At 40.6% G+C, this 18,533-nt stretch overlaps 1 protein-coding gene across 1 annotated transcript in view; it reads right to left on the minus strand.

Moving 5' to 3' along the window:
* The window catches only part of VPS50 (VPS50 subunit of EARP/GARPII complex), a 114,552-nt gene that overhangs the window by 77,153 nt on the left and 18,866 nt on the right, over window positions 1–18,533 (minus strand). Inside the window, exons 8-13 of the mRNA XM_078597270.1 lie at window positions 18,415–18,450; window positions 16,814–16,896; window positions 13,055–13,097; window positions 12,183–12,281; window positions 11,063–11,203; window positions 5,403–5,511 (exon numbers count right to left, since the gene is read on the minus strand). Of these exons, the coding sequence (XP_078453396.1) occupies window positions 5,403–5,511; window positions 11,063–11,203; window positions 12,183–12,281; window positions 13,055–13,097; window positions 16,814–16,896; window positions 18,415–18,450 (511 nt within the window). The remainder of the gene's footprint in view (window positions 1–5,402; window positions 5,512–11,062; window positions 11,204–12,182; window positions 12,282–13,054; window positions 13,098–16,813; window positions 16,897–18,414; window positions 18,451–18,533) is intronic.

Below are 18,533 nucleotides of genomic sequence, written 5' to 3' on the forward strand. Positions count from 1 at the left end.
CAGATTCCTTCAGTCGAACTAAAGATTATGATTTTGGCTAGCCATCGAACAGAAAAGGTCACTGCATCGCGCGCTTTCAGATGCGCTTTTGGCGGCCGTTTGGAATGTTCTTCCTTCTGACATTAGGAAGCAATGGTGCTATGCACTTTCAAATCTAGATTGAAAACTAATTTCTTGAGAACTGATTTTTTTTGTGTTTAGTTTGTTGTCCTTCCCTACGTACGGTGCGAAAGAAGTTCAACATACATAGATACAAGTACTATACTCTTTGGTTCTTTCGGTAAAGTCACGTAGGTAGAAAAAAATAACAGATCACGACGTTTAGATCGCAATAACAAGCGACTGTCTTCAGGTGAGAGGAGACGGTCGCTTGTTGTTGCGATCGAAACGTCGTGATCTATTCTTTACCAAAAGAACCAAAGAGTATGGATTCCTGCAGTCACGAAAGCTTCAAATCAATACAAGTACTGTTCAATTAAAACATCTTAATCGTGCCGATATAAAACAAATAAAAGGCCCTACACGTTACATTTGATCACTGGTTATCGTCATGTTTTACACCAAACAGGATGAGGTATCACTTCATGAAACCAGGATGATAAACAATGTCTTCAATAAGCAGCTAAAACTGCGTTGTTGTGAGGTGACGGGCTATGGCTGAAGAAAGCCTCCTCGGGATCGGGAGTCGTAAATATGTTTCACAGTGATGTGTAAATGTAATGTTAGGAAGACTAGGAAAAACAATCATGGCATTACTTATGAAATTGAGCCTGCTTACTACTATTACTACTATGAGCCAAGAATGTCTGTGTGTAACGCACGTGACGTCACTCCAGTCCCCCCCCCCCGTCATGAATATTAATGAGCGGGTGGATTTTTACACTCACGCAGAAGGTCGAGCGGAAAGAAAAACATTTTCCCGCAAATTTGCTTTAAGTTTGACATTTCTTTATTGAAAGTGAATCTAATAAATAATTATACGCAGCAACAAAGAATTTGGTGTCTTTATTTATTCATTCAACACTTGAGTCAAAAAATGTAAGTCTAATTTATGCTTCTACATTATGGTATAGTAGACATTTATCGGTGATTTTCCACATATTGCATCGATTTCCAATTTATTTCAACCCCAGCAACCGAAAGCAGAAGAGAATATAGTATCAGAGCAGTGAATTTGAACAAATTGAAGGTCAGTTTATATACAGTGCTACAGTGACACATTAAGTGTGGTGTTTTATGATGTATTTTTGTGCAAGAATAACTGCCATTAATACAGTGCTACAGTGAACTGCAGTGAAGTGTTTGATTATATACTTTTGTGCAAGATTCCCTGCCATTAAATTTACACAAGATGGGCAAAGCAGCTATTGGTAATAAACAAATAGCTTTAACCAGTTTTCTGGTAGAAGCCAAACATTTATTCAACAGACCTCATTTAGAATACTTAAATGTTGTCACTTTCTTACAAACCATTTTTCAATTCACAGTGAAACCTCTCAAAGCCGAATAAGGGTAAGGAGTCTTTCCAGTGATGTGGGCATGTCTGGCATGCTGCAAATATGTAAAGAATAACTAACTACCAGGATGCATGTATGTTTAACTTCTTTTGCACCCTATGCAGCCATGTAATTAACTCAACGTTTACAATTAATTTTTTTTTTTAAATCACTACTGTACTGGTTAATCCAGGTCACTGACAACAAAAATTAACAACAGGGAGAAAGCCGAGGTTCACTGAATGTGGAAGTCTGCAGGGATTTTCTGACAGGCTTGAAGAATTACGTTCATTTATCAAGTGAATGTAAAGTAAATCACGTGAGAAAACCAGAGGAGGAACAAACGCATGTGGATGACCGAGGCGTGCACGGGAATTGTATGGAAATAAATTGTATTTATCACAATGGTTGGGTATAGCATTTTATACTTCCTCGTGTTGACAAGCATGTGGATTGACTGCAAAATTCCATATCCTACAAAAATGACTAAATATTGGCCACGGTGGTGGTGGGAAGTGGATGTGCAGTCATTGGCGGATCACCAATTACTGCAACAAAAAAAACCCAAAGTAAATTTGGTTTAACACTGACTATGGCTAACTTACAGGTCTGAGAATAATATTGGTGTGCCAGTCGTGTGTACAAGCAGAGTCACAGCATAATGTGGAAAAGTGCGACTCCAATTTGCAAAGGATAAAATGTGCCCATTTGATGGATTTCTTTGGGAAAAATCCTTTGAAAAACTCTTCTGCAGGCGTTCTCTGACGTACTGATCTGCAAGAGTTCAATATAGATTATTTATCTCATGGTAAGATGTTGATAATAAACTTGAAATACATTTTGAGAAAAATAACAACATAACGAGCTACATGTAAATTAAATAGGTTGATTGACCTGAGACCTACAAGGAAAGGAATAATTAGAGCTGCATTGCGTGGAGTTATCCAGATCCAGAGAATCCAAAACAGCAAATGCGACTCTCTAGAATTACGAGTTTAAGTCAGAGGATTAACATTTATTATTTGATAACTTATTGGGGCCGAATGCACGCGTTGGCAAATGTCCTTTTCTGTTCGATTGGTGGTGAAAAAGTGCCAAGTTCTCCATTGCAATGGGGAAAAACCACCAAAGTAATGCCGGCTGACTTTTCCCTGACCTAAACAGACTTCTTGATATGACAATATAAGAACATGCAGTAAATGGGGATATTTTCAAAAGTAAGTTATTATAAGTAAAGAATCTCGTTCAAAAGCACTCACCATAAATCTAGAGTCTTCCAGATGGCTCATTTCCTTAAAATGTACTTCAAGTTATAGTAAACAATGTGTCCATTTGTAAGTGTTGTTGTTGTGTTAAGTTTGCGTGTGTTTTTGTGCATGAAAAATATTGCATTGAAATTCATGCACTACTGTCCCCATTTTCTCAATAAGAAGCCATTAAAATTCCTATCACGTTCACCGAGTCCTCAACTTACAGGACAAAGCATATACCAACATAAGTACGTACCTGGCTCTGTGCTGGGGAGCAGTCATTGCAAAATACTTTATTTGTTGATACGAAGAAAATGTGGAGTGCTTTTTTAAGTTTTGTGTTTTTGGAATAAAGACAATGTTTTGAATTACAAAGCCATTTCCCAAACATACATTTGGAACCTATGTAGGGGAAAAGAGATAAGGTCCTTCTCTGACCCAAGAAAAATAATGACCAGTAAGTTCCCCCAAAACCTCAATACGCATGAGCTGCTAAAACATGTAAAACTATGTCAATGTTGACTAAACTTTCAAAACATTAAATGGCAGAGGCTTCCACTCAGCCATCTCACCATAACGTTGCGATTATCTGAAATGGACCTGGTACCAATTAGTATAGATTAGGAGGCATTCATATATACAGACACTGCACGTGTAATTTATGTTTCGTGCACACAGCTTCCTAACCTGTCTTAATGGTGGCACGATCACATAAACCACAGTGCCCCAGCAGACTGCAATTTACTGCAGTTCAGTTAACCACTCCGGTTTCGGAAACTCTGCACAGTTGAACTTGTGGACTTTTGGCTGTACCGTGATTGTTACAGAAAGTGCCTCATTCACCCCTCACATTATTTATAGAATGCTGAGTGCATACAAATCTCCACCTGTATCTCTGCGCTACAAATCAGGAAGCCGGACGCTTGGTTTCTTTGTCTTGCATGAGGGGTGGGCCTTCTCAGGGAAACTATTTTTATAAAATGCTATCCTTCACCGCCCTGTGATATATTTTTACATTAAATAATTGGCTATCTAGATTTATTTTAAATTAGAAACATGTTTGCGTATAGCACAAGTTAAAGATTTTTTTTAAACCTTTGTATTACACTTTCTGACGGTCCGTGTAGGTTTCACATACGGATTGCTCTCACCAATAAGAATGCCTATACCAGTACGGTAATGACGTGTTATTGCCAACATCTGTAACAGGTTATATGGCTTTTCATATGCCATTATTGTAATGACGTAATTTTCTCACCATAATTGCCAAACAAATCTGTAACAGCAGGTGACTGTGTGCCATCACCAAGACAACTCTGTGAATTAGATATTACACGTCTGTTGTGCATCCGAGTGAAACTCTTTAAATGAAACATTACATTTGAATACGTGACAATATCTTATGAAGACAAAGATACTCCATACGCCTCCTCTGCCAAATACTGTGAAGCTAATGTAAAACTGCAATTTTCCTGTACATATATTTGTTACGTACAAGAAAGGCAATGGCAGATGAATAGATCCTGGGCCAACAGTGTGTGGCCAAGCGTTGATGAGGTTATTGCAAAACCCTGCATGTTCTCAGCAAAAACACTTCAAGTGTATATGCAAGAGAGGGGAATTGTGCTGTGTGTGTGTGAAGTTTCTGCTTGCCGTGTATGTGCGTGGGGAAGTGACCCAGTGGATAGCACACCGCAGTATGATTCCCACAGGTTTGTGTCCGGGCCATGGATAACACAAATAAGCAAGACATATCTGAACCTGTCCTGGATTTCCCTGAAGTGAACTCAGCTTGAAATTAGTACCTGGTACAGCATGTGAATATAAGCACTGGGGAGACAAAGGTGGCCAGATATGGTGTTAGCCACACTAACCCATGTCTACAATGCTGGTTTCACGAACGGTAATTGCCTCACCAGTTTATATGGTCAAAAGGGGAGATGTTCGTTTTTGTTGTGCGTGTCTGTATGTATGTGTGGGGGGCGGTGACGCAGTGGTTAGCATGCTGCGCGACAAACACGGTGACCAGAGTTTGATTCCCGCTCAGGACCAATAACAGTGGCAAATATTTTAACTGGTCCTGGCCTCCCCTATGTCGATTCAGCCTCAAATTAGTACCTGGTGTAGTGTGTAATCATCACCACTCGGGGGACAAAGGTGGCCTGGTTTGGTGCTGGCCATCCACCCCCTCGTGTGCTATGCCAGCCTTCATAGGTGCTCAATAACGGAACTTGCCCCAACTGTCTGTTAATGCTATAATATGGGGGATCGTTGTATTAAGTGCTTATTAAAAGCACTTGTCTCTTGATCATAATAGCTCTTTTCTACTGGAGGTTGTTTTTCCACTGATGTCACACCTGACTTGCATCTGATGTAAGCTTCACGTGTTCAAATATACAGACACAAGTTATTAACCCTGCCCTTGCTTCACCCAGAGACAGATTCAAATGTCTTCAGAGGACAGTGTCACATTTTGGTTTTGGCTAGGCTTGGCAAAATCACCATTGGAGAACCGCACATGACGTCAGGGCCCCACACCGGCGCGGCTTGCACATGCTGGTGGAAAAGTGGGATAAAAGGCTAATTCTGGGATATTTTACCTTTGTAGCAGATATGTGTGTGGGTGGGGGAATGGGTGCGTGCATGCAGGCCTGACCGTCATGCTCGCGATGCCACTCCATGGTCTGGTAGTAGCTGTGCATCACCTCCCAGAGCGCCTTGCACAGGTCCGTCATGCAGGGGATGTAGCTGTCCACGGTCACGTGCTGCAAGGAAAGCCCAAAGTGCCGTCAGCTAGGACCAAAATCATGATAATTACATTTCCAGATTCTCTCAAGACAATACACATCAAAACCGAAAGTCAATTTTGCAAAGCCATCATCCGTGAGAGGTAAATTAAATGAATAATATATAAATATTTAAGAGATTATCTGTATTGCTGAAATGTTATGAATCATTAATACAGAACTGTATAATAAAATAACTTGATTTAGAGTCCTTCCTACATTTCATATATGTACTTAGGAATACTACCAAACTCGAATTTGAAGATAGCAGCAAGTTTCCCCATACTATGACTTCAAAAGTTTGATTTCTATATTACTGTTACTTGTGCACTGATTTATTCCGTTGTATTTGTGTTTTGTAATTGAAACAAAAATTCTGTTTTTATATTAACCCAGATACCTTGCTGATGTGGTTGCTTGGCCTCTATATGTAATGCCATAATTTACGTCTACAGTATATAGATTGATAATAGGTTCTTCCTCTTTTTTTCTGGCAACAAAACAGGTGTTAAGATATTAAAACACCAAACTGAAACCTTTTTACAAGGAATTATGTGTGCATTAACCACAATGCTTGTGGTCAGAATGCAAAAAAAACCATACTCTGATAGTATATGCATTGTCCTCGAAACTGATTGGTCCACACCAGAGACAGCTTTCTTTGGAGCCTAGTCTCAAACGGTGTTAGACCAGAGGACACCAAAAGGCCTTTTTTACTACAGATATATGCTTGGTGTTAAGCCAATTTTCTGGAAGGTCGTACCCATCACCATTCATGTGTAGTACATCTTATTATATTATTCCATCAACTCAAGCCCGAAAAATACTGGAATTTTCTTTTTTATGACTTTATATACAGGGGTGCATAACTGTAGTGTGAAATTGGCTATTCTTATTCTTGGATTTTTCGGTAAAGTCACGTAGAAGGGAAATAATAAAAGAATAAAAATAAAACATGATAAAAAAAATTATTATAAAATAATGAAAATAAAACATAATACAATTTTATATTATAATAAAATTTGTATAATGTTTTATTTTTATTCTTTTATTATTTCCCTTCTACGTGACTTTACCGAAAGATCCAACAATATGAATCCCTGCAGTCACGAAAGCTTTAAACCGAAATTTGGCTATTCTTGCCGAAGCCCAATCCTGATTGTTTTTTTCTCACAGTTGCTAGATAGGAGGCGATGGGTGTACTTAGAGACTTACATAAGGGTGAATACCGAGTAGCCACAGCACTCTCACACACTGCCCTACTTTGGGACTTGTCAAAAGACAAATGATTTGGGTTTCCTGGCTCTCGCTATGCTCAGCCTGGCAAAACACTACCAACACGTGCCAGTGTGGGGGCTTACAATCTAGCTGAGTGGCACGACGGTTTATAGCACAGGAAGGTTGAAATTTACTCGCATGGTTATGATTGAACCCAGCCTATTATCACTTCAGCGCTCAAAGAAATTGTTCTAACCCTGAGGAAAGTCAACACGTAATTGTCATCGAGAGAGACTGGCCTCCATCAGAAGCATGGGAATTTCCGTACTCACTCTGGGCCGCCAACGGAGATGAGCACTTTCCCATTGCTTAGATAAGTGGGGAGACACTTCAGGTTGACTTTGACATTGAGTCTGAGAGCAGCCCAGTCTGATTGTCATCTCCCCTTCAGCGTGCCACCCCGCTGTCCCTGCACTTTTACACGTCACAAACCAAAAGCCTCAGTTTGAGGAAACTTAAAACCCATGACTCAACCCAGGGATGTTGTAGACCATGTTTAAAATAATGGCAACTATTTGTACGTCACGATTGCAGACGTAACAGATGGTATAACTGCACACGAAATGTTGGAGGATGCCACTACACCAATACCATATGCAAACATGCAAATGTTATCACACATGCCCATATTAAAGATGGAAGCCACTTGGTGGGTGGCCACTAACCCACATCACAAGAACCCCCATACAGAGCTGAACAAATGAGAGTTGTGGCACTGTGTATCTGCCCTTACTCTTTCAAAAGCACTGTCATAAGTACTGAAAATTGATGCAGGTGGTGCTAATATACAACTGCTGGATAATAATAGGAATGTTTTCTTCTTATAGTTATTGTAGTTTATACCTAGTGTTTAGCAACTATCATTTGTTTTTGTTTTTTACACAGGAGGTTAAATCTTATCAAGGTACAAAGGATTTTCAGTGAATGTATTCCAATGCAACAATGAGAAGACAAACAAATTATCAATACAGTTGAATGAATTCTACAGTCACATCAACTTGGCAATTGTTTTGACTTCATTGAACCTCCCCCATAAAACAAATGCACAATTCATAATTACATACAATTTGTTTAGAAATGAATTCACCGCACGTTTGCGTGTAACACAAGATAATAACGTCTTACACAAACAATGAATTCATTAACTAATGCGCGAATAAACAAATAGGCACTGGGCGAATTTCACTCAAGCCTGAGGGCTATAAATCAGCTGAGAAGTGGTCTGCATTGGACGCCATCCTATCGTCGCTATCTGGGCCCCCTGCAACACGGCCAGAGCCAGGAAGGAAGCAGACATAATGCTGTCCTGCCCAGCCGCCCCCCTCCATCCGTCCATTGTCCGCACTTCTAAACAGTGGAGTACGAGTCACGGGCGCACCGCTCGCTATCACGCTTACCATCGCGCACACGCAGACTCACACACACACACAGGTTATGTTTTGCAGACAGCTTGTGGAAGTGGAGTCACTTGAAAATGAGTGCTCGCATGCTATTGTATGTCTCATGCCAGTGCGAGGTAAGGCTCAATGGCATGCCACAGACAAAGACACGGGTGAATACTAGAACCAAATAGTCACCAATCACTTTCACAATTTACTTCCGTATTCGGACTTCAATTCACACTAGTCAATGATATCTTACTCATAAACTAACGAGGTGTGGGACTAAGGGCATAACAATGGTCATATACCATGTAACTGCAACGTTATTCAATTAGAGTATGTTTCTATTTTTTTTTAACAGTGTATGTGGGTATATGCTCAAGCAAAAACACCGCCTCCGCCGCCTTTTGCTACTGCTCTAGCTGCAGAGGTGCTACCGGTGTAAATGTTCTAAAGGATGCCTCAAAGCTGTGGCCATCGACTGACACAGCAAAATAAAGTGGCTCGCAGATAAAACAGCTTTGACACCCCGAGTGGGAAGGTTACCGACTTCATTCTAACCATACTGCTGATCTGATACATCAAAGATTTTTCAAGTATGTTAAGGGCCAGGTGGTCATTTCAAACCATTCCATCCTAACGAAGTAAAATTTATATGAATATATTGAGCTAGCCTTTTGCTCGTCCAAGGACGGGTGTATTTTAGCAAATCTGAAACTTGCAAGCGAAAAGCAGACCGCGACGTGATATTCATTGCATGAATTGGTGTGCAATTTGTAAGGGTGCGGTGACACAGACCTATTTTCATTTTAAGGTTATAATCCCTTGTTCATCATGACGTCCTTTTTACTTTGACGTCTCAACAGCGTTACGGAGATTGCGTGACGTGGGGGTTCTGCCTTTGTAGTGAGGGTTGTAAGTTGACGCTGAGGAGGGGGGAGGAGGCACCTCGCCCCCCCCATGTGCAGTGACGTCACCCGCTAATTATTATTAATGGGGGGGGGGTGTCCATTTGGAAGACGTCACCTCTTCATGATTATTAATGAGGGGGGGCTGGCCTTACGTGGAGTGACGTCACGCACAAGACACGCAGACATTATTGGCTCATGATAGTATTTTATAGTCGTAAATACATTCATACACTCCAATGGGAGGTCACTCGAATTCAGAACTCATTTAATTTGACAAGAGTTTAAGCATGTATGTTATTTGTCCATGTTTAGTTCTGAATAACGTAAAGCTTAGCGGAGTTGTACAGCCAGTGTTAAGATGCAAACACATCCATGTAGGTACGTTGCCTGTCTCCAACATTCTACAGCAGGGATCCTTTCAAGGTTTGAAAGTGTGTCGTGATACGGGAAATCGGTGACTTGTCTTGAAGAACTCTATGAGTTATCCCGTGATTTAAGTATTGTTCCAACAAACATTAGCAAAACACCCTCATTTATTTTGGAAAGGTTAGTAGCGAAAAAAATAGTCTGCTTGTTATTTTTTTTCAAAGGTCACTCCTTCGCTCACGCATATGCAGTGCTCCCATGTAGTCACTGCCATCTGTTGGACATCTCGCTAATGAGGCCATTAAAAAAATTGGGAAATTAAGCTTTAGTGATTTAAGTTGGTGACAGCCAACCGAAACAAAATTTCACTTCCAATAAAAAGGTGAGCTACTGCACAACGCTCGTTGTTGTTTTTCGCCCGCACCTACGATTAGCTCGGATGGCTGCATACGGTGCGAGAGGAGTTCAACATACATACAATAATGTTTCATGAGGCAGATGTTAGTCTTTAAAAAAAATGTTAGGCAAACAATGGCCAAAACTGGGCAATCTATTGAGGCTAGCTACTGCCAAGTGAATTTAGAATTTCCACTTGAGGCTTGGGGCCATCAATAGAGCCACCACATATGAGCAGGGAGATGATTTTTCTTCGTTCGACTTTGAAAGAAATAAATCTTGCGAAGGTGCTAAGGCAGTTTTCCCCAAATCAATAAGACATCCAGCTACATTTTATTCCAAGGTACAAGTCAAAAGTTAACTTCTCTTCCAGAGTACCTATTCAAATAGCACACTATATGGATGTGAAATTCAACCACAAAGAACAATGATCCTGCTCATCACCGCCGTGTTGGCTTTGGCAGACTCCGTGCTCACCAACCCATGACTCAAAACACACAAAGGACACTGCTGCAGTTCAAAGTGCTTTAACATTACTATAAAATCAAGAAAGAATAGAGCAGGACCAATCATTCATTCATTAAGGGGCTAACAACAAACAGATGATTGCCTGTTTTCGCATGAGTATTACGTTTCGAACAGGGCAGTATTTTAATGTACAATCAATTATACCCCTGAATGTTTTTCAATAGTTTCAACAAAAAGAAAAAAGAAAGAAAACCCTCCTTATTTTCAAAAAGTCTCATGTGCATTAAATACGTAACACACTCAGTGGTAGCATATGGGAACAATTTAAGATAATTAAAAAAGAATACACGTCAATAGAAGGCTGCCATTCATTACATCCATTGTTGTAAAGCTTCAAGTTCATTGCATAAACTGAATCCATATGTACCTACCAGCATCTACACTTTTACATACACGTGTTTAATATATACATACACATATTATACACAAAGACCCCCTTTGAGCCTAGGTAGCCTACTGGGGAACGTGCTGTTCTCAAGCACCGTACTAAACCTTGACAAAACACATGTTTGGGTAGTATGGCCGGCATTTACCTCTATGGCGGTTACGTCAGTCACAACATACCTACAAGGCCCAGATGACCAGTCCTGGCTGTGAACAACACATCAGGGGCCCGAGTAAGCGAATCATCCCTCCACTCGCCGTACCACTGCTCACATGGACACGTACCGAGCACAGGTCCTTGTACTGCAGCTTGTGGAAGCGAGTGTCCGCGCCGGAAGCACACAACTCCACGTAGCCAAGCACCACTTGAAAGGCTGTGTTGTGGATGGCCTGCGTGAAGTGCATGTGCATCTGGTCCATGGCAGTCTGTACACGTTCAAAAGCAACAGACACAAAGTCAGTGTTTAGACACTACGGGCCGTACATTCAAACTAGTACATTGTGAATTAACCTGAATTGCCGTGGACACGTTTGTGAGAGCACTCGAATCGGCAGACATGATGCGAGTTCTTGCGTCTTCAAAATTTCACTGAGACATGTGCAAAGGCCTATGGCCAAATCACCTAGCATGCGCCTGACCTCATTAGATCTCGGTAGCTAAGCAAAGTTGAGGCAGAATTGTGCTTGGATGAATGACCGCTCCATGCATAAAACAGATGTCGCAGGGTGCTGTGGCACAGTGAAAACGGCGCACTGAGATTCCCGGATGAATTGTGCTTCATAAATGTGAATGATATAATTAAAATGGCCCAAATTAGTATCACTATGACACAATAAGGTTAGCACTTACACTAATTTAAGATATTGCCGCTTTATTTAGGACAACTAATTGATTTGAAATTACTAATATCAATTAAGAAACGTTATTGTGATAACCACTGTAATGTATTCATATATGTACATTTTAATCAACGAGTGAAACTTTTGAGATACATTAGGTTTTTATTTAAATGTTACTTTCCATAAGTGGTCAAAATCTGTCAAAAAGAGTAACGGATGGGAGGGAGAAGTAGTTTTATTTTCCCTTCAAATATAGTTGTAGGTTATTTTTCAGGTTCAGATTTGGGACAAAGATGCCAGACCACAATCATCTCCTTTTGCACACAAAGTATACAGGATATGGTGCGAAAGAAGTCCAACATATATACATGAATTCAGTTTTAAAGCAGATGGCATGAAATGCATTGGAACATTTTTAACACACATCACCATGCGGAGGCAGAAATCGATGTGTGAATTTACAGGTAATATGGCAAGTGAACCGCGCATTTATCAGTCCTAATTATTGTGAAGTAAACCATTGCAATTACGAGACAGCTCTCATGTGCCTGCACATCAAGCTAACCTGCGTCTTGTCCAGCAGTCGGTACGCCGTCTGCACCTTGGTATAGTGCACGACATCGAACAGCTTGCACGTCTTGGCCAATGCCACGTCCAGCTGTTCCTGTACACAAGCAACACAATCACATGGAATCAGTCGTCGCCTGCATTCAGGCTCAGCAACCAGCACAACTAATCCAACTCTGGGAGATTAAGGACATACAAGACCTCTACACATTTTCTGCATATGAGAGTAAAATGCTGGTTTTACAAATAGAAGTGACAATGAAACAGTTTGACTGATGAACTGTGTTACGGCTTGTCTGTGGTGCCGGCTTGTATTACTGTACGGTTGTTTGGCCTGTCTCTCGAATTTTCTTCTTGCATGGTTGTTTGGCCTGACTGGGTGTCTATCTGTTCTCACCATCTGCTTCTTTCCCAGAGTGGGTCACCTTTGTCACTGCATTCTTGTTAGGAATTGTGGTGGTTATTGTCTCGCTGTCTGTTTATATTATTTGGCCGAGTATCTGCCATTGCCTCACTTTCAGCTTCTTTGGTTGCACAACTACCTCACTTTTTTCATTACAAGTCCAAATTGTAGAGGATGCAATGAGATCCTTGGAGGTTTTTCACTGATAAATGCTCTACTCACCTCCAAAAAAAATGGGATCTAAGAAAGGCCGTGAAACACCACCCTCGAAGGGATTGCTGTGAATAGCCACAATTCGCACCTGAAAATTTTTAACCCTTTTGGATCGAGTCCAGAAGCAGCCACTGCATTTCAGCCACGTGATAATGGGACCATACGGTCTGGGAGTGAGTCGAGGAGGCATGAACCGTGTGTCGTGAGCTGTCTGCAGGGCGCCGCAGCTGCACTTCCGAGTGTAACACCAGTACCTCAATTTGCTCCAAGGTGTCCTGAAGCTTTGAATTGAGTTCACTGAAATAGAATTTTAATTAAAATAAATCAGTTATAATAAGCATTAACTTACCAAAAGCAGTTTTTGCATGATAATTAAAGCATTCGGATGGGACTAGCAATTGTAAATCCAGCCGTAAATAAACTATGGGGTTACCATGGCATAAAAAAATTTCAGATATCATTGTAATAATAATGGCATTTAATTTCAATGTTAATCTTTAATGGCAATGACAATAGACAACCACTCCGATGACTATTCTCCTGCTGCTACCAAAATAACGATTGCTCATGCATTAAACATGATATATATACCGCATTAAATCACATTCTAGTACATAAACTACCCACAAATAAAATGTACAGGTAGTCCTCTACTTACGATGGAGATGCGTTACGACTACCCCATTGTAAGTCAAAAATATCGTAAGTCGAAGATGGCCTAGCTTACCCAGGAGTCTTAAAGAATGGTGATAATTTAGCAAAACAGAACAATTTACAGTACAGTACTCTATAAACTAAAAACTGTATGTATTTATTAATTACAATACTGTATTGCACAGCGTCCGAACGTACAGTATCGTACCTCGTACGCTGCTGCGTTTGCCTGCCGCGCGAAATTAAAAATATTTTACAATTTTGTCGTATCGCTATCGCCATCATAAGATCGAAATATCGTAAGTCGGACCATAGTAACTCGGGGACTATCTGTAGTGACATGCATAATTAACGGAAATGTTCTACAAAGTTCACTCATTGTTGATCATCATTACATAGGGGTTCAACAGAAAGATATATTATAGGCTATCACAGGAATGAGTGTCAGATTGCAAACATTGCCACTAGGGAGGCAAAGGTGGTCAGGCGTGGTATAAGCTCTACCTTCATAGGTGCTTGCGAACAGCACTTGCCCCTAAAGTCTGTTAAGGCTCCAACAGAGATCTTTGACTTTGTGATTGATGAAACCATCTGGTGTGGTGCTGCACATATTTGCCTACTAGCCACGAAGAATCGATTGCAATCCTCACTTGAATGGTTTATCTTGGTTGCCTGCTAACTCACTGAAGGTTGGCAGCCTACAAAAGCTCACAATGGTGGGGATACCGCACCCCCTGCTGGGCATATGGGGAACTAGTTTAACAGACGAATACAGGACTTTTTAATAAGGGACTCGCAGCGACTCATATCAATTGCGAGGTGCAAAACAGAACTTATATTATTAGTTGTGGCTCATTCAAACTACAGATGTTACAACTAACCTCTTATATCCTGGTTTGGGGTTTTGCCAACACCTCTGGGAGTTTGAATACAAGAGTTCCAAGTGATATATGGGGACACTCCCGACGAATATAGCCTTAATTTCAGATTTGAAGTTTTCGTGACTGCAAGGATCCATACTCTTTTGTTCTTTCGGTAAAGTCACGTAGGTGAAAATAAAATAAAAAATAACTAAATCACGACGTTTCGGAGGCAACACAAGCTTCCGTCATCAGGTGGGACAACCACAGCGCCTCTGAGTTGCGGCCGTTACGTCCGCAAATTTGCGCGCGTTATAAATTGCATTATTATTAATTTAGCCTTTCCAGCAAAGAACTGCACAGCTCATTAAGGGTTCAGAACAACCACAGTTGAGACGTAGGATTAGGTCAAATGCGACTTGACCTGGTGTTAATGCAATCTTGGAATTAAATTAACATGTTTACATTAACATGTTGCACGCATTTAAGAAAACCACTTTTAGTCACCTTAAAGCATAAGCTTTCATAGTTACTACAATGATCCATATTTGTTTTTGGGATAGGTCATATCATGCTTTCATGTCACTTCTAAGTCATGTTTAAAATTGCAACAACAACAAAAACGAATACAAAAGCAGCTCTCAAAACAAAACCTGCATAAAAAGGTATGTCAACTGACAATCACATCTTGTTTATGGTGTGCCCAACATTTCACAGTAGGTTCAACCAAACTGAAAATAATAATTCATCAAGGACTTAGATCTGTCTTTTAAAAATAGAATTACTTCAACTTGGCTTGGACAACAATAGAACCAATAGAAATACGTAAAAATTCAGTTTCCAAACAAGAGGGCTTCCACACTGGACTTAACAAAATGGTATGTTGTTTTTTGCATGGACCGTTTTTAGGCCCATCAATATATTTTCAAAAAATCTACCACTTTCTTCAATAAGCTATTGTAAAATAAATGTCAAACTACACTCTCAGAGGATATGTCAATTACTTTAAATAATCAGTGCACTTAATGTATGTAGAGGTCACCTAAACTTGAGTGAAGGGAGTAAATTAGATGAGGCTGCCAAGCATCAAACATTTGGTAAGAAAATAAGCTAAAAATGCATTGTATTGTTTCTGCATTGTTGAAGGTCAAAATTGGAAACGATAGCATTCCTGAGACATCAATCATTTCAGTTTCACAACTCTCTAAGCGAGTCGGTCAATGCCACCTAGCTTTCACAATGACTTCTGCACAGATTGAGTTGAACTCAAGTCGATCGAGGCTGCGTAAGGTAACGGAAAGTCCATCTCAGCCACTACAATCACACGTGGGGAATTAAATCATGACAAACTGTTTTCATAACAAAATGCTGCAAGCTATACGGGAACAAGATATGCAACTGCAAAATAGTATCGGGCAAAAATACTCCACCCAAAATTTCACATTATTTTAAAGCAGCCACTGGTTTCCAGGATTTTCCCACCAACCTCACTGTGGATGTGACTTGTTTGACTTTGCATATTAGCCAGATACATGAACATTATCCCCCATCGGCCCACAAAGCCACTGAATTATTTTTAATTTCAACAACAAAAGTACCCAGTATATTCTAGAAAAAGAATGTCATTGCAAATGGATACTAAAACACCACAAACGCGGCTTGGAAAACAACATGTGTTGTCCCGATTTAACCACAACTCAAGCGTATATATTGAAGCCAGATTAAAAACGATGTATGAACACCTGCTGGTTTGTTATAGCTCAGTCTCAGCTTGAAGCATTCAATAAACAAAGGGCACAGTATACATCCAGTGATCACAGATGTTGTAAATGTTTCGTAAAGTACTCTTAGGTTTTTTCGGTAAAGTCACGTAGGTAAAAGAAAAATAATAATAAATGAAAATAAATCAATTAAATCACGACGTTAAATCACGACATTGCCTAATGCCACATCAGAGCACCGAGTCACCACAGCTAACATCCTGGGTTTGAACCCAGGCACACACCCATTATTAAGTGTAGCAAGTTGACCTCGACCCAGTCACCCTGACTGTATAAATTCTAGATTTAAAGCTTTCGTGACTGCAAGGATTCATACTCTTAGGTTTTTTTTCGGTAAAGTCACGTAGGTAAAAAATTATAAAATAATAATAAATGAAAATAAATCAATTAAATCACGACGTTTCGGAGGCAACACAAGTCTCCAACTTCAGGTGGGACCGTTACAGATAATTTACTGTATCAAGTGAGGAGAAATTCAAGAGACAAGATCTTAAATACAAATTAAGGGGAGGGAGGGGCTTATCTAAATGTGGTCGTCAGGGACTGGAACGGTGGGGGGGGGCTAGAAGGGAGGGTACAATTGGAGAACCTCAACCGGGGTTACGGCCGATGTTGGCTGCCAAATCCAAAATAGCAGTACTGTTAAACGCTGGGGATGTCAACATTCGTAAAGTAACTAATCCTACCAACATATACTCTGTTGTAAGACACCACCGACCTGATGCAAGAGTAGTGGCTGAATGAGCTGACAGCATTCTGGCACTCGAGGCAGAGCTGAATGGCAGCAGGGAAATCTTCTTCCTGCACCAATACAGCAGGGAAAACACTCAGGCAGGGAACCCCTTAGCTCACAGCAGACACAAAAGTCAATCGGCACTCCCCCCAAACTCCACCATCAAGTCTGCAGATGCCTGCAAATAGCTAGACTTGGAGGGTGGGGTAAGGGGAGAATTATGAGTATGATATGCCTCCTGATGCTCCTGCTGTTGTGGAGTGACTCATGCAGCCAGCTATGGCTGCAGGGTTTTGGTAGTACATGTTGTTTGTCGTTTATTGTGAAAATTCCGTCACAGTTCCTATGATCACTGTTTCATTGCCTTATTATGGTGATTTCGAAAAGTTTACTGGTTTGGCCATGTTTGTTTGTTGTAGTATGGAGTGAGACTGATGGCCTTAATCTGGGTTGTCTTGTGGTTGTTGTTTGACTTGCATCCCACTGGGCTTTTTGCACAGCGTTGGTGTACGGTGTTTTTTCTGCAATGTTTTGCTGTCTTTTCTTGGATTTTCTGTTTGCACTTAGTCACATATTCCCTTTGGGATGTTTTCTTGTTCATGTTTTTGTTTTTTTGTTTGTTGCGGTTGAACCCGATTCAAGAGCCGAATGGGTCACAGGGCTATACCTAATAAATGAACTTGAACTTGAATCATCAGCCATTATCAATACACTGCTGGATGAAGGCCTACTCATGATGTCACCATCCCAAACAATCTCACAATGCCAAAATCCAACTCACTCCTCAGTAATTATCCTCTCTCGTGTATAGATATGTAAAAAAAGAGGTAAAAACCCCACAAAAATCAGCGAAAACCACAAACTTATTCTCGGACACATAATCTAATGCCACCGTAGTTACTGGACAGTGCAGTCCTCAACTGGGAATGACTGGCACATGAAGACACTGATAATGGGTCACCATTGCATTGCATTGCCTACGGTTTTGTTCTGAATGACTGCAATAAAAAAAATAGGTGTAATCTTGATTTGAAGCTTTCGTGACTGCAGGAATCCATACTCTTTGGTTCTTTCGGTAAAGTCACGTAGATATAACATAAAAGAAATCACGACGTTTCGGGCGCAACACAAGCGTCCATCATCAGGTGGGAAAGCATGGTCTGCTGCTGAGGCAGACTGTTTTAAAAGGTTTGAAATGGGTGTAGCTCAAGGGTTATAAAGAAGTGGCAAAATAGGTGTACTCCAAAATATCCCGTTATCTCCAGGACACGATATCGGCCTACGTTATATCAAGGACATGCACAGTTGAGCAAAATTACCACGTTCTCCACTAAGTGGTGGTGATGTCACTACAGTACCTTTATAAGGCAATGTCTACATTGAGACCATAGGAAGGGGCGAAGAATGTCATGGGGCCACACCGAGACGTAATGGGTTAATAGATCAGGGTGAGAGGCAGGCAAAGACTCCTACATTCCCACTAATTAACGTGGTGTATTTTTCTGAACAAACGTGCATTTGTGCATGAATAAACACGTGACAAAAATGCAATGGCTTAACCAGTCTTGGAGATTAAAAGCACTCACCTCTAGCATCTCACTCAGGCGCACATCTGTCCTTTGCTGCAACACAACACAGCAGGTGCAATCGATCAATACATATGCATCGCAGATTGGTGTAATAATAAGACAACACTGTACCCTTG

The sequence above is a fragment of the Lampetra planeri genome, chromosome 1, assembly GCF_965212315.1.
Source record: "Lampetra planeri chromosome 1, kcLamPlan1.2.h2, whole genome shotgun sequence".
Classification (NCBI taxonomy): domain Eukaryota; kingdom Metazoa; phylum Chordata; class Hyperoartia; order Petromyzontiformes; family Petromyzontidae; genus Lampetra; species Lampetra planeri.